The following is a 16,130-nucleotide window of genomic DNA, read 5'->3' on the forward strand; positions in this document are numbered from 1 at the left end:
TCTCCATCCCTTCACCTTTCCCACCCACCTGACTTCACCTATCACCTTCTAGCTAGCCTCTTTCCCCTCCCCCCACCTTTTTATTCTGGAATCTTCTCCCTTCCTTCTCAGTCCTGAAGAAGGACCTCAGCCAGAAATGTCAACTATTTATTAATTTCCATGGATGCTGTCTGACCTGCTGAGTTCCTCCAGCATTTTGTGTGTGTTGATTTGGATTTCCAGCATCTGCAGACTTCTTTGTGTTTATTGAATGCATATATTTTTCTCTCATTGAAGGATGTTTAAAAAAGCGGTACAGCAACTTATAAACCAGATTGATTCTGGAGGAGATCTGATCCCAATGACCAGTGTGTACGACTCGGAGAAGTTTAAACCCCTGTGCCTGGTCTGCAGGAGAACAGGAGGCCCCTTCTGGAGAAAGGCGAAGTACAGTTGTACTGAGTTCAAACTGAAGCAGATTCTGATTGACGATGACAGCTTACCCACAGGTGGGTTTCCTCTTGTTAAGTGTAAACTCATTGACTGCAAAGTTCTATCCCTGAGCCATCCATTCACATGCACACACAGCACCCAGTGTAATGTCAGCATTAGTCCTCTTGGCCAATCTGCTGTCTCTAAGTTGCAGTGGCTCACAGCTAAAGCTCTTGTCCTGGTTTATAAATCTGTCCAGGATTTTCTCTTTTGTAGCACTGCAAAAATATATTAATATTTTATGATTGTTGCATGTTTTTACATCAGATCCAAAGCATTGGATCAACTTTTTTTACTGTTTGGGAAACCTCCTGTGCACAGATCTGAACACTAGTTCAGTGTCCACGTATTGTATAGGATGGTATGGTAACGTAGCAGTTAACATTATGCTTTACAGCACCGGCAATCAGAAGGTCGGAGTTCAATTCCTGTCACTGTCTGTGAGGAGTTTGTACGTTCTTCCCGTGACAGTGTGGGATTCCTCCAGGTGCTCCAGTTTCTTCCCACATCGTAAAGATGTACGGGCTAGGGTTAGTAGGCTGCGTCGGTGCCAGAAGCATGGGACATGCCTATGCTTGCAGGCCGCCTCCAGCACATTCCCAGTCTGTGTTGGTCGTTGATGCAAAAAAAAAGCATCTCGCTGTATGTTTCGATGTAAGTGTGGCAAATAAAACTAACCTTCCTTTCTTTCATTATATTCATTAGCGGCAAAGTATGGTGGAGGTTGCCCAAGGTCAAGAAAGATGCTTTATCTTTATTGGTAAATCTTTAACATCACATCTGTGCTAGATCTTCCTAAATACGAGATGGGTCATGGACAGAACCAACAGCAAATGTGTGCTCATTTGCCTCCCTTTGGCAGCTTGAATCATCATTGAACCACCAGCTAAGACTTTGAGACTAGGTACCAATGTGGGCTCCAGGGTCAGAATATATCTGTTGGACTGAAGGGCCTGTTTCCATATTCTATGAATGTATGACTAATTACCCTCAAGAGGACCACAGACTTGTCATAGGGTTTGGAGGCTTGCGTGCCTCAATGACCTGGAGAGCTATGTTGGCTGGAGTCAGGACCTTGCGCTTTGGCTCTTGGTAGGGTCACCCATGCCAAGCAGGTCAAAGGGTAGAGGACAGACTAAGAATGGTCCACTGGTCCTCCAGGTTTTGGGGTTCAGCTCAGGGCTAACAACCCTGAACGGTCAAAAAAATTGTTACGGAAACAGCAATGAAGAATCCTTCTACATCTGCGTGCGACGGTATGAACAGGCAGAGATGGTGGACGTTCATTGCTGCCCTAAACACCAGCAGCATAACGGGACATAAAAAAAAAATTGACTAATTAACTCCACCCTGGCATTGTGTGTCCCAGAGCTTTCATCTCTGGTTTGAAGACCCATGATGTGATTGGTTTATTCATTATTTGTGGAATAGCTTACTTCTCTCCCAAAGATTCAACTTTAATCAGGGATTGTTCTATTTGATCCTGATGTGCAGAGTCTGGAATATATGTTGAACTACTTTTATTGATTCCTGTAACATTTGCGCTATGTGAAAGATTGGACTGAATCTCCTAACCCTCTCAGCTGCTGCATAGGGCTGCACTTTTGCAGAGAAATATTGAATGAGTCAAAGATGGGAACTCTTATTCTGTGTTTTGTGCTAACGGATGGTTCCTTTATTTTTATGCAGCTCAGCAAAATGATTTGTCCTTCCAGTTTTCGAAGTCATTAGACATGAAAGGATGTGTAGTGGTCAATAACTATCCACATATTGCAAACAAAATGTGTGAAACCATTGTGCTGAAGGGAATAAAGCAAGTTTATGTCGATGTGCCAGAACTAGTGCAAAGCCTGGAAACACGGTAAAGTACAGTTACAAGGATATACCTGACCTGGTCACTTTTGGTTATTTATGTATGTGTGGATTTACAGGCATCTGTTCCAATGAGCCCACACCTCACAATGGCGCCCATATGACCAATTAACCTTCTAACCCGGACCTCAATGTGGGAGGAAACCGAAGTACCCGGAGCACATACAAACTCCTTACAAGCACCGGCAGGAATCGAACCTTGGTTGCTGGTGCTGTAATAGTGTTACTCTAACAGATACATCACTGTGTCATCCCAATTTTAGAAAATGTTTTTCAATGTGAAACAATTATCCTGTTCGCACAATTTCATTGTTGGAATACTTATAATTAATGCCCTTCAGATGAAGAAGAAAGTGAACTGGTGAATTTTCGTTGCATGGTACTTGGTAACAGGATTTCTAGCACATTATTAGATTAGAAAGTTGAGAATTCGTGCTTGTTTATAGTAATTGACAAACGGATGGAGAACGTTTCAAACCAAAACTCTTCACCCACCATTTCCCTCCACAGATGCTGCCTGACCTGCTGAGTTCCTCAATCAGTTTATTGTTACGTGCTAGATTCCAGTACCTGTTGTCTCTCGTGCCTGAACTTGTTTATTTAGCAATACAGCACAGAGTAGGCCCTTTTGGCCTTCAGAGCAACCCCACAGCCATGATTAAGCCCTAGCCTAATCACAAGACAATTTACAATGACCAATTATCCAACCCGGTACGTCTTTGGACTGTGGGAGGAAACCGGGGCCCTGTGGGGAAACTCACACATTCCATGGAGTGTACGTGCCAGAACTGAACTCCAGAACATCCCGCACTGTAGTAGTATCATGCTAACTGCTACGCTACCATACATGTACATAATTCCTTTTTTTTTTCCAGAAAACTCGGACGTTCTTGGGAGTTCGTCAAAAAGAATTATTCAGGACGCCTCTGCGTGGTTACTGAAACATTAATTTGTGTACAGCCCCTCACACTGAAGAAAGCTAACAAAAAACAATTAGGACTTAACATGACTCTCTTCGACATTGTCCCGGTAGGAGGATAACGCTGGTTTATTTCTTAAAAAGTTTGTTGTGAGGTTTTTGCAACATAGTTTAACAGGTAAAATCAGTTCGCAAAGTTGAGACACTATAAGGTATCAGTCAGGCCGCACTTGTATTATGGTGAGCACATTTGGGCCCCGTATCTAAGAAAAGATGTACTGGCATTGGAGAGGGTCCAGAGGAGGTTCATGAGAATTATCCTACAAATGAAAGAGTTAATATATCAGGAATGTTTGGTGGCTCTAGGCCTGTACTCACTGGAATTTACAAGAATGAGGGGGGAGCTTATTGAAACCTATTGAATATTGAAAGGCCTAGATGGACTGGGTGTGGAGAGGATGTTTCCTGTAATGGGGAAGTCTAGGACCAGAGAGCACAGCCCCAGAATAGAGAGCCACCCTTTGGAACAGAGATGAGGAGGAATCACTTTAGTGAGAGGGTGGTGAATCTGTGGAATTCATTGCCACGGACAGCTGGGGAAGCCAAGTCACTGGGGAAATTTAAAGTGGAGTTTAACAAGTTTGTGATTATTAAGAGTGTCAAAATTATGGGGAGAATGGGGTTGAGAGTGAAAATCATCCATAATGGAGTGTAGAACAGACTTGATGGGCTGAATGGCCTAATTCTGCCCTATATGATCTTATGTTTTTATTTTCAAAAATGCTTATAGATATGAAGCAATTATCCAGTTCACACAACCTATTTTGCACAACTTTATTATTGAAATACTTGTAATGAATGCACTTTGTGGGAGTGCATTGAATAGAATTTAGAATGCAATGACATTGAGAAATATAGGATGAGTCCAAAAGTTTGATCAAAGATGGTACCGATGTGCAAGATGTTAGTGAGGCTACATTTGGAGTAGTGTTTTCAGCTTTGGAAGCCTGGCAAATGGGACTAGCTTGGATGGGGCATCTTGGTCCGTATTGAACAGATCAAAGTTCAAAGTAAATTTATTATCAAAATACATATATGCCACCATATACTATCTTGAGATTCATTTTCTTGAAGGCAATCACAGTGGAACAGAGAAATACAATAGAATCAATGGAGAACTACACACAGTCACTGCCAAACAACCAATGTGCAAAAAGCAGACAAACTGTGCAAATAAAAACAAATAAACAGACAAATGAATAAACAAATATATATAAATAATACTGAGAACACGAGTTATAGAGCCCTTGGAAGTGAGTCCATAGGTTGTGGAATCAGTTCAGTGTTGCAGTGAGTGAAGTTATCCACACTGGTTCAGGATCCTGAGGTTGGAGGGTAATAACTGTTCCTGAACCCAGTGGAGTGTGACCGAAGGCTCCTGTATCTCCTTCCTGATGGCTGCAGCGAGAAGAGAGTATCGTCCTTGAAGATGGATACTGCTCTCTTGTGGCAGCACTCCTTGCAGACGTCCAACATGTTGGGGAGGGCTTGGCCTGTGATGGGCGAGGCTGTGTCCACCACCTTTCTATTTCCATTCCATGCCAGGCCATGGTACAACCAGTCAGGATACTCTCCACTGTGCATTTATAGAAGTTTGTCAAAGTTTTAGATGACACGTCGAATCTGCACAAACATCTAAGAATGTAGAGACTGTGTGGTGCCTTCTTTGTGATGTCATTTATGTGCTGAAGGGCCTGGTTCTGTGTTGTACAACTCTATAAAAGTTAGGTTTTAAGGAGAACTTGAATGGAAGAGTGAGGGGAGGAGGCAGGTAGGCAGAAGTCTGAATTCTATAAAAATTCTGTAAAATTAAGCAGCTGTGGATGGAGGAGGGGAAAGTATTCTGGTTGGGGCTGGCAGTTGAATTCTACAGTTGGATGGTTTGAGGGTCAGAGGTGGGGATGATTGGGAGGGAGGAAAGTGGCTTTTTTTGCAGTTGTTGCTTTCTTGTGTTCTGTGTTGCTCTGTTGGGCATTGTGGGTAAGCTCCATTGATACTGGAATGCATGGCAACACTTGCAGTCTGCCCCTAGCACATTGTTAGCTCGGGTTGGTCGTTAATACAAATAATGCATTTCAAAGAGTCATAGATGCACATTGAAACATATATAAATAAAGAGGTGCGAGCAGCAGTGGGGTTTGATGAAAGTTTGGATTCTGACCATCTCCCTTGACACCACATAATTTCCTTGGAGAGGTGACAAACCAGATTAAAACCCCCAGCAGAGGAAATGCCAGAAAATTCTGCTTTGACCAAATTGAACTTAATCTAGGAGATGGCGCTGAAAATAGATCACTGAAATAAGTTGATTACTGAAGAGATTGTAAAAATGTGGTTCAAAACAGTTGTGCCAATCACCAATTTGTGCCTCATTAGTTTTGGAATGTGCGCCCCTGTTCTGTGTCTCAAGAGTATTTTATATCTAATGGCAACATCCTTTTTTAGGCAGGTGCAGAATATCACCTTGCGACAGGAAGCGTACAGTGCATTCCTGAGGGTTCAGTCCTTGCCTTCAAAGTATGGGACCTCACTGTTGCTAAAGATGGCACGCTATGTAAGTGATTTTAGAACTGAAACGTTTTGCCTTTATCCCCATACTGACACGTTCCTGTCTAAGGGCCACTTCGGTAACCCTGTATCAGTCCTTCCCTTCAGGGTGGCTGTGGAGCTGGCAGATCAATGCCAGAGCCTCCGGCTGATGAGGTCTTTTGATTTGTTTCCCCTTTCACCACACTAAGAATTGTCATTATTATTGGATCTGCTTTCAGAACCTGGCAATTCCCATTTAAGAATACTGGTTTGTAAATGTGCAGTAGTTAACAGAATAGCAAATAAAGAAGTCTTCACATTTCCTTTTTATTAAGCAGTGATGTGTGTATTTAATCACTAATTTTGGAGCTAAGTTGCCAGAGCTTAAAGTAATTTACTAAGACACTCAAGGATGAGGCAGTAAAGAATAAGTCTTGCAATAAGTTATTGAACCAAATCAAACCTAAGTTTTAAAAGACCCCTCCAACAGGGGAAGAGAAAAATAAAGAAAGAGCAGGAATAATAATATGGGAGATGGTGTGATCTGTGGGAATTTAACACGATAAAACTGTCAGCAGTTCCTCTAGAACAAGGTAAAAGCAGCATTGACCATTGTGTGGTCAAAGTTGAAAGATGTCAGAAATGCAGGAAGAGATGTTAGAGAACAAGGATGAAAAGAGACATATTGTGTTATGGGATTAATCTGTGAGCTAGAATAAACTTGAGAGGTTGAATAGCCTCCTTCCATGTGGAAAGGGAATATGATATGGGAAATAGCCAGGCGGCCACTTGTTGATGTGAATCTAGACTGTATACAACAGGAGTGAAGCAACACTCACAACACACTGGAGGAACTCAGCATGTCAGGCAGCATCCGTGGAAACGATGCCCCTAGCACATTTCGGGCTGGAACCCTTCATCAGGACTGAAGAGGGAAGGGGCAGAGGCCCTATAAAGAAGGTGGGGGGAGGGTGGGAAGGAGAAGGCTGGTAGATTCCAGGCCAGTAAGGGGAAAGATAAAGAGGTGGGGGAGGGAAGCAGGGAGGTGATAGGCAGGAAAGGTGAAGAAGGAATACGGGAAAACACAATGGATAGTAGTAGGAGGTGAAACCAAGAGGGAGGTGGTAGGCAGCTGGGGGAGGGGACAGAGTGAAATAGGGATAGGGGAATGGAGGGGGAGGGAATTACCGGAAGTTGGAGGATTCTATGTTCATACCAAGGGGCTGGAGACTACCTAGACGGTATATGAGGTGTTGCTCTTCCAACCTGAGTTTGGCCTCATCATGGCAGTAGAGGAGGCCATGTATGGACATATCTGAATGGGAGTGGGAAGCAGAGTTGAAGAGGGTGGCAACCGGGAGATCCTGTCTATTGTGTTGGACGGAGCGGAGGTGCTCGACGAAGCGGTCCCCCAATCTGCGTCTGGTTTCACCGATGTAGAGGAGGCCGCACCGGGAGCACTGGATGCAATAGATGACCCCAACAGACTCACAAGTGAAGTGTTGCCTCACCTGGAAGGACTGTTTGGGGCCCTGAATGGTGGCAAGAGAGGTGGTGTAGGGACAGGTGTAGCACTTACGCTTACAGGGATAAGTGCTGAGTGGGAGATCTGTGGGGAGGGATGTGTGGATAAGGGAGTCGCGGAGGGACCGATCCCTGTGGAAAGCGGAGAGGGGTGGAGAGGGAAAGATGTGTTTAGTGGTGGGGTCCCGTTGAAGGTGGTGGAAGTTGTGGAGGATAATGTGCTGGATCCGGAGGCTGGTGGGGTGGTGGTAGGTGAGGACAAGGAGAACTCTGTCCCTGTTGTGGTGGTGGGGGGATGGGGTGAGGGCCGAAGTGCGGGAAATGGAGGAGATGTGGGTGATGCACCTCCCTCTTGGTTCCGCCTCCTGCTACTACCCATTGTGCTTTCCCCTATTCCTTCTTCACTTTTCCTGCCTATCCCCTCCCTGCTTCCCCTCCCCCACCCCTTTATCTTTCCCCTTACTGGTTTTTCACCTGAAACCTACCAGCCTTCTCCTTCCCACCCTCCCCCCACCTTCCTTATAGGGCCTCTGCTCCTTCCCCCTACAGTCCTGACGAAGGGTTCCAGCCTGAAACGTCGACCGATCTTTTCCACGGATGATGCCCGACCTGCTGAGTTCCTCCAGCGTGTTGTGAGTGCTGCTTTGACCCCAGCATCTGCAGAGTATTTTGTGTATACAACAGGAGCGTACTGGAGCCGTGCATTCACATTGGAAGCTTTTCAGGAATACTGGGATAACCTTTTTTTCCAGCCAGAACAGTCCAGGATCTATTCCAGAGTCCCTACTTTTGCTCTAAACTTAATCAGTTACCATCAATAGGCAAAGATTGACCATAGAGCTTACAGGCTCAGCAAGGTTCCATTTCACCTCAGTCAAGGTTCACAGGTTTAATTTTCTCTCCTATCTCCATTATCTGGAACAGTTCATGACTAAATGATATGTTTGACCTTCATTTAACTCCATTGAGTAAACACAGGATGATAGCAAGTTATAGGCTTGTTGCCTGCAGCACTTGAATGGTTTGCATTTTTCTATAACTCTGCGTTTTTCTTTTCTTCTCAGGTCTATCAAACCCAAAGAAGCAGAGCCAGACAGAGTCTTGGATGAGCGTGGACAGCACAGAAGGTACAGTCTCCAGTGGAGTCAGATAGAGATTATTTAAAGGATAGGCCGTGTTTCTGATAGAAACAAAACTAAAGTTGTCAAGTCAAATGAAATACAGCAGAGAATCAGGCACTTCAGCCAACTGAGCACACAGACCGCCAACCTACAGTAATCCTACATTAATCCCATTGTCCCCGCAATCAATCAACTTGACAAGATTCTAGCATTCAATCAGGCACACTGGAGGTGATTTGCAGTGAAAAATTCACCTACCACACACAAATATTTGGGATGTAGTGCAGATGGAAATCTGGCCAGCGAACATGGGCAGCACAGAAGTTCTCTGGGGTATTCTTACACAGGGAAAGCAGGCTTTTGGGTAATCATAGATGTGACTTCAGGATGTCTTGCTCCCCCATTATTTCTTATGTCAGCAAAACTACTTTATCTGTTCAGTCTAACTCTCATTTGCTTATCCAAAGTCTCTCCTTAATCTCTTCATGAGACAAAAGGTAATATATATTTTCTGTAATCCTGGCAATAGTTTTATTCGAGGATGGGATTTGCATAAAGCATTGGGGAAGGATGAAACAACAATTTTACTTCATAACTCCACAGAGAAATAAGCTTCTATTACTGAGCTCTCACACACCACTGAAAAATGTGTGTATGTGCCCAGTTGCATCTCTCTTTCTGCTCCTGAGGACAGATATTCAGTTGTTTGTCTTGCAGAACATGACTACTTTTTTTTTGAAAATTGCCCATTTGAATCTGGTGGATGTCAAAGCAGTCAACACAACTACCAGGGTGTTTAAAGAAATGTCCACACCAAGTGAGCATTGGTTCTCCACACACTTTTAATCTGCCAGTTTTGATTATAATGTATTTCTTCCAGTTGGTGGAATAGAAGGGTTTGGAATTTGCGGTGAACTTCAATGTCTTGATGATGGATTGAAGCAACATCTCCTGGACCTCATGTGTCAAATTATTGAAGACTCCACACTGCTTTCTATTCTGAGTGACGTGGTAAGAGAAGGTTTTTGTTTCACCTATCAGGGGAAAGTCACCAAAGATTGACATTAGATTTAATCCCTTTCCTGGTTTTCATTAATGGTTTATTTGTCCCAAGAGACACAGGAATAGGGAGGATATTAGGAAATACATCCAGTCACTGTCAGGTTGCTTCATGTGGAGAATCTATGAGTAGAGAAGTTGTGTGTAGACCGGATTGGGCTTCTTCGCAGTATCCCTCTGATAAGGTGTTGATTTTTCACTGGTCATGAAGAAACCCAGAGAAGAACAGAAATGAGGCTTTGAAATGTGAGCTGAGCTCTGCTGTAACAGGAAATCATAAACTGCCAGTGCTGGAAACTGAAAATAAAAAACAGAGAATCTTGGATTTGCACACACAAAATGCTGGAGGAACTCAGCATGTCAGGCAGCATCTATGGAAAGGATTAAAGGGTCGACATTAATGTCAGCTCTTTATTCCTTTCCATAGATGCTGCTTGACCTGCTGGGTTCCTTCAGCATTTTGTGTGTTACACTGGATTCCCAGCATCTACAGAATCTCTTAATGCGGAGAACCTTGGAAATCCTCAACGGGTCAGGTAGTTTCTCTGGAAAGAGAACCAGAGTTAACATCTCAGATGAATGACCCTCTATCAGAAAATGGAAAGTGAGAAAACAAAATAGTTTCAATTTGCAGTGTTGGGGAGGTGGGTAGACAGCACAGAGGGAGACAAGAGTTCCCTGGTGAATCTGGTGTTTACGGCGAAGTTGTTTAGTAGATTAATGAAAACAGTTTCAGAGAGTGCATATAAACATTGGGATACGTAAAGGCTGTGAAATGCAGATCACAACTGCTCTCAAGAGGCACGGTAGGGTAGCAGTTATTGTAATGCTTTGCGGCGCCAGCAGTCTGTCAGGAGTTTGTACCTTCTCCCCATGACCACGTGGGTTTTGTCTGGGCATTCTGGTTTCCTCCTGCACTCCAAAGATAAACGGGTTATGGTTAGTATGTTGTGGGCATGCTATGGTGGTGCCAGAGGTATGGAGACACTAAGATGTCCATCCTTTGGAATATAGGGTATCTGACGAATCTGTTTGGGACCTTCCCATCTGCACACCAGCAATTGATATAACCTCTCAGCTGTAGGTGAATTTTGATGTCAGTCTAGAACACCAAGTGAATCAGCTGTGTCTTTCATGAACACCTTCCCACAGGTAATTTCTAAATGTAGTAATTAGTGCTGGGTGATGTCTGTCCATTCCCTTCCTAACTCAGTTGAGTTCAAAGCACAACCACTGTCTCTATGGAGTCAAGCTGATTATGAAACATAGAAGTGAAACTCCTCCTTTCAAAACACAGGCAGTTCAGAGTAAACATATGATGGAGAATTTAATGGATAGGCAGTGGTCACTCCACACCCAATGGAGTCAAACACAGAACTGAAGTTTCTCTTTCCAATTCATCACGGAATTTAGATCCCTCATTTGGCCCAAACGAGCTTTCCCTGAATGGGACTAATTTGTCACTCCTTCTGCCCCTTCACTGATTCATGACTCTTGCGTTATCTGGGAACTGAGCTCAGCAGTTCCCCATCAGTCCCAGTCCTGATCCTCTTTACCACCCAATAAATTTAACTCTTCAGCCTGGCTGTCTGCATACGTGTGTGGGAGGGAGGGAGGAAAGGGGCTTGTCTTCCGTGAATCGCCTTGGGATAATCTTTCTCAGTATACACTGTTTAATTAACAAAACTTTGTGGTGTTAATCACATTTCCTCACTGTCCCTCTTTCAATTCCCAGCTCTCTGATGCTTGTGCTGGAATGGACTATAACCTCTCAGAACTGAACAAACTGGAGGAAGGTAGAAGGGAAATTGGAGAAAATCTCCTGGCAATCTGGAGTGAGGAGCAGTTGAAGAATGCAGCCGAAGACCAGCTTGTTAAGGCCGTCTCCTTTCTCTTAGCAGCTTTGGAAGGTAGGGAGTCAAACTCCATCCTTCTGTGTAGATCAACCTTCCAGCGAATGAACTGTCCCTGTATGTACCAGAGTCTTTATCAAAGAGAGTACGGGAGTTGCATGTGGTGCTGTCATGAGTATGTTCTGAGACCAGAGGCCTAGACTGATCTCCCACAGATCGTGACCTCAAATCGTACCATGATAAATCAGGTTCAAAAATAAAAGCAGAACTGCTGAATTGGTATTAAGAGTTCACTGAGGGGAAAACAATTTGTGACTACAATTATGCACCAATATAGTTGATGTCTAACCGTCCAAATGTGCTTAGTGCTTCATTTGAAAGGAGGCACCTCTGGCAACGTAATTCCTCACTCATCCAGCACTTCCCATTCCCACACATGGATGAGAGATTTTGTATACATCTCTGGATGCGTGGGATCCGCTCCCGACACCAGAGTAGGTGCTAACTATTTTTCTCATTTCAGATCTGTCATCAGCAACGTTGCAGCTGCTGGTGAAAAGTTTGAAGATGCAGATTCTGTCCCAGCAATTCACCCTGGTAAGACGGCAGCTGATGTCACACAAGTTACCAAACGTTGTGAGGTTACCAAAAGTTACAATGGGATCTTGATCAGCTAGGGTAGGCAGGCTGAGGAATGGAAAATGACGATCGATCCGGAAAATTCTGATGTGTTGTATTTTTGGAAAGTAGTTTTAGTAGTTAAGTAGTTTTCCTATTTTCCCCTTTGATCTTGCTTTTCCTCATTGCTAGAACATCTGCAAGGTTAGAGCGATGGGCCAAAGCCTGGAGACACAGAGACCTTTCACAGAGTTGAAGGATTCTCCACGTGTGTGAGTGGAAGGGAGGGTAGGAGTGAGGAGAGTGGCTTGTTTTACTGTTGCTTGTTGAGTTCCATTTTCTTGTGTCCTGCCGAGCATTGCGGACATGCTACATTGCGCTAGGATGTGTGGTGACACTTGCAGGCTGCCCCCAGCACTTCCTTGGGTGTGTTAGTTGTTAACGCATTTCACTCCATGTTTTGATATACATGTGATAAATAAAGCAGAATCTGAAGTGCCACAAACCTCCAGCATTTCTGCATTCCTACTTTAATCACTCCCTCACTGGTGCTCAAATCTTAGGTTCCCAAGGTCCAAAGAACTGTAATTCCCCTCCTAAACTCCTCCTTTCCTTCAACCTTAAGTTCATCCATGATGGCACTTGTCCTCATTTGGCTTGTTCTCAAATTTTGCTTGACAATGTTTTGCTAAACCACCTTACGGTGCTTCATTGTTAAAGATGCTATGCAAATCCAACTTACTGTTGTATCTTGTTGCGTTTCTGAAGGTCACCACCATTCTTAATGATAACAGCCAAGTTGACCAGATACTAAAAGTAGGGACCGAAAATTTCGCAGAGGATGCGTTTGGAACAACTGCAGAGATGCTGAGTGAAATTGGACTTCATCTGGAGAGAGACAGGGTCGAGAGGAAGGAGGAGCTGAGTCTCTATGAACTGTCTATTGCCTTGTGCTGTCTAAATGCACTAAGCAGCCATTGAGAAGCAGAATCAAAATGGACCCAATACCCAAATCCTGTACTTATTCTCACAGGAGCTCAGCAATGACCTTTGTGCTTTTCCAAATTGCCTTTAATTATCTGTGTGTCTCTCATCAGTACTATTTTACCAAAGGTAACATACCATCATGAACTCCTGTATTAAAATCTATTTTAAGTCCTTCTCCAATGATGAGAAATGTCCCAAACATTAAAAGAATAAAAAGGAGACTGACAAGTCCACCAAAATTTCTGATTCGGTTTGTTTGAATTTCAATTACATAATCCTGATTTGCTGACTTTTTTTTTCATCATTACCAACTAATTTACAGAACATGACTGTAACTTTTATCCTATTATTACTAAATTAACTGTTGTTGCCAATACATAGCTCTTGCTCGTTGACCTTGAATTTTTGGTTTTAATGATTGTCTAACGAACACATTTCCAAGTAGCCTCTTATGTTTCTATATTTAGACCAATAGAGCTGTTTAACAATCTTAATTGTGCATTATTATTAAAGTGTGTGACCATTAAAATGTCCATTTGTCTGTGCAGATCACTGCCTAATCACATTTGCTTTTGTATATGCCATAAGACAAAGGTGCAAAATTAGGCCAATCCATCATGGCTGATTTATTTTCCTTATTAATCTCATTCTTCTGCCTTTTCCCCATAACCTTTGACACCCTTACCAATCAAGAACCCATCAACCTGCACTTTAAATATACCCAATGACTTGGCCTCCACAGCTTAGATATTTACTGTCCAAGATTCATTACCCTCTGGCTAAAGAAATTTCTCATCCCTTTTCCAAAAGGATGTCCTTCTATTCTGAGGCTGTGCCCTCTGGTTCTCTGCATAACCTTACACTTTCCTACACTGCATTCCATCTGCCACTTCTTTGTCCATTCTCCCAATCTGTCCAAGTTCTTCTTCAGACTCCCTGCTTCCTCAACACTACCTGCCCCTCCACCTATCTTTGTATCATCTGCAAACTTGGCCACAAAGCCATCAATTCCGTCATCCAAATCATCGCCATGTAGTGTGAAAAGAAGCGATCCCAGCGCCAACCACGGCGGAACACCACTGGTCACCTGCAGTCAACCACTAAAGGCTAATTATTCCCACTCTGCCTCCTGCCGGTCAGCCAGTCTTCGATCCCTGCTAGTATCTTTCCTGCAATACCATGAGCTCTCACCTTGTTAAGCATGTGGGACCTTGTCAAAGGCCTTGTGAAAATCCAAATAAACAACATCCACTGACTCCTTTGTCTATCCTGTCTCAAAGAATTCCAAAAGGATTTGGCGGGCAAGATTTCTCTTCTTGAAAACCATGCTAACTTTGGCCTATTTTATCATGTGCATCCGAGTACCCTGAAATCCATGACTCCAACATCTTCCCAACCACTAAAGTCAGGCTAACCGGCCTATAATGACCTGGCTTTTGCCTCTCCCTCTTCCTAGAGGGATTCCCTTGCCTCTGTCTGCTCAAATTTGAGAGGGATTTAGGATGCATTAAGAATCTCTCATCCGTGCGCCGGAAACAGGAGGAAGATCAGGATAAGAAGTGGAAGGAGAGGAATTTATAGCCTCACATTCCTGTGTCTGGAAAATGACTTGGCACATATTTGTTTAAAAAATGACAATTTATTCATTCCTTAGTGCATTATCTCAGTCAAATCTGTCAGTGATTTATGTAGACAACACACAGAGGATAACAGATGAACACTGCTTAACCATCTCACTGAAATAAAATAAACCTGAAGAGAAAGCATCCTTTGTACAAAATTTAAAAAAAAGTAGAAACTATTTTCTAAATGCAATATTGAAATTAAAAACAGAAATAATTGATCAATATATTACAACCTATATTACAATGTCAAATCAAATATGGATACAAGACTAGAGATAAGCACGGCTGTGTTAGTTTAGTCTTCAAATGTCTGTTCTGTGACATGACCTGACAATGGGTAGCTTGCTGGCAATGTGTGGGATTGCAGCTAAAGCTTTTCCCAAAGGAGGCAAGAGGGATGGAAAGGATGCGAGTGTGTGCCTCCCTCATCAATGTTCAGGACCCCCTTACCCATGTCTTAGTGGCCCGGGCAAGTGAAACGAGCGCAAAGCGGGTGACCAGGCAGCCATCTAAAGCAACCGCTGCAGCGGGGAAGCATCGTGAGGAGGGAAAATGAATAAATATTTAAAAGCACGTGAACGAGGGAAAGAAGGGAAACTGCACAGTGGATTCACAACAGTAATGATGTCAATTTTAACTCACAAAGCAGGGGACTGGTTTAAAACTTGCACCACCTTCTCCTTGCCAGCAGAGGGAGTCACCATCCAGGAATGAAGACCTCAAAATAGTGATCAAACCAAATCCAAAATGGAAATGAGAATATTCCCAAGGAAGGCCCATGCATATACAGCTCCTCCCATCTGCTCCAGCTCCAGATTCTATTTCAATCCTGTTTTGTTTGATAAGAATTACCCTGTGGCTTCAATAAAGCAGTATGATAAATGATGTCAGTGCACGCAATCCCTAGAGCAGCACCAGGCACCTGTGTAGTGCTGGCCCGGTATGATGTGATGAATGAGTCAGAAATGGGTCTACCTCAGGCCCATTTGGTTTTCCATCATGGTAAGTGGATTGTTCTATATGGTTACGCACAGTAAGTCCAGATCAGCAGTGGCACAGCCACATACACTTCCAACGCCATCGACTAGCATTGCAGACTGGGAGCAGCACAGGATCAGAGGCCCCAGGGTCACGGGTCCTTGGGCTCGAGCCTGTATGAGAGGTCGTAGAGTAACTGCTGATTGTCGATCACGTGAAGTTGGCGGATGTAGGCCTTGATCTGGATGTGGTTTGCTGCTGAGTCGGACTCGAGGTCTGCGTGCAGAAGAGAGAGAAGGAAAATCTGTCAACAATAGAAGAGACTTGGTTCACCATAGCTATGCCTCCTCTGAATCTCTCCCCCCTGACTCTGAAGGCTTCTCTGTCCCCTCTGAGTCAGTGTTATTTATCTATTTATTTGCACATTAGTTGTTTGCCAGTCTTTGTTTATGTATAGTTTGTTTCATTGATTCTATTGTTCTTATTTTATTTTCCTCTGAATGCTCGCAAAAAC

General features: G+C 43.6%; 2 protein-coding genes across 2 annotated transcripts in view; one reads left to right on the forward strand and one right to left on the reverse strand.

The window, feature by feature from the left end:
- Positions 1-277: 277 nt before the first annotated feature.
- Positions 278-13,227, forward strand: LOC140191739 (gasdermin-A-like). Its single transcript, XM_072249438.1, has 9 exons — positions 278-488; positions 2,161-2,332; positions 3,219-3,372; positions 5,768-5,876; positions 8,440-8,502; positions 9,377-9,507; positions 11,291-11,465; positions 11,932-12,005; positions 12,795-13,227. Exons 1-9 carry the CDS (start codon positions 278-280, stop codon positions 13,005-13,007), a joined length of 1,302 nt encoding a protein of 433 aa, XP_072105539.1. The 3' UTR covers positions 13,008-13,227.
- A 1,560-nt stretch (positions 13,228-14,787) lies between these two features.
- The window catches only part of rapgefl1 (Rap guanine nucleotide exchange factor (GEF)-like 1), an 83,573-nt gene continuing 82,230 nt past the window's right edge, over positions 14,788-16,130 (reverse strand). Inside the window, exon 16 of the mRNA XM_072248865.1 lies at positions 14,788-15,892. Within this exon, the coding sequence (XP_072104966.1) occupies positions 15,768-15,892 (125 nt within the window). The 3' untranslated portion in view covers positions 14,788-15,767. The remainder of the gene's footprint in view (positions 15,893-16,130) is intronic.

The sequence above is a fragment of the Mobula birostris genome, chromosome X, assembly GCF_030028105.1.
Source record: "Mobula birostris isolate sMobBir1 chromosome X, sMobBir1.hap1, whole genome shotgun sequence".
Taxonomy (NCBI): Eukaryota; Metazoa; Chordata; class Chondrichthyes; order Myliobatiformes; family Myliobatidae; genus Mobula; species Mobula birostris.

Bases quoted from the DNA above. Each gene is read 5' to 3' on its own strand.
- LOC140191739 (XM_072249438.1), top strand. From the start codon at position 278: ATGTTTAAAAAAGCGGTACAGCAACTTATAAACCAGATTGATTCTGGA. The intron at 2,333-3,218 runs GTAAAGTACAGT...TTTTTTTTCCAG, and splicing joins GTGCAAAGCCTGGAAACACG to AAAACTCGGACGTTCTTGGG. The intron at 8,503-9,376 runs GTACAGTCTCCA...TATTTCTTCCAG, and splicing joins GAGCGTGGACAGCACAGAAG to TTGGTGGAATAGAAGGGTTT.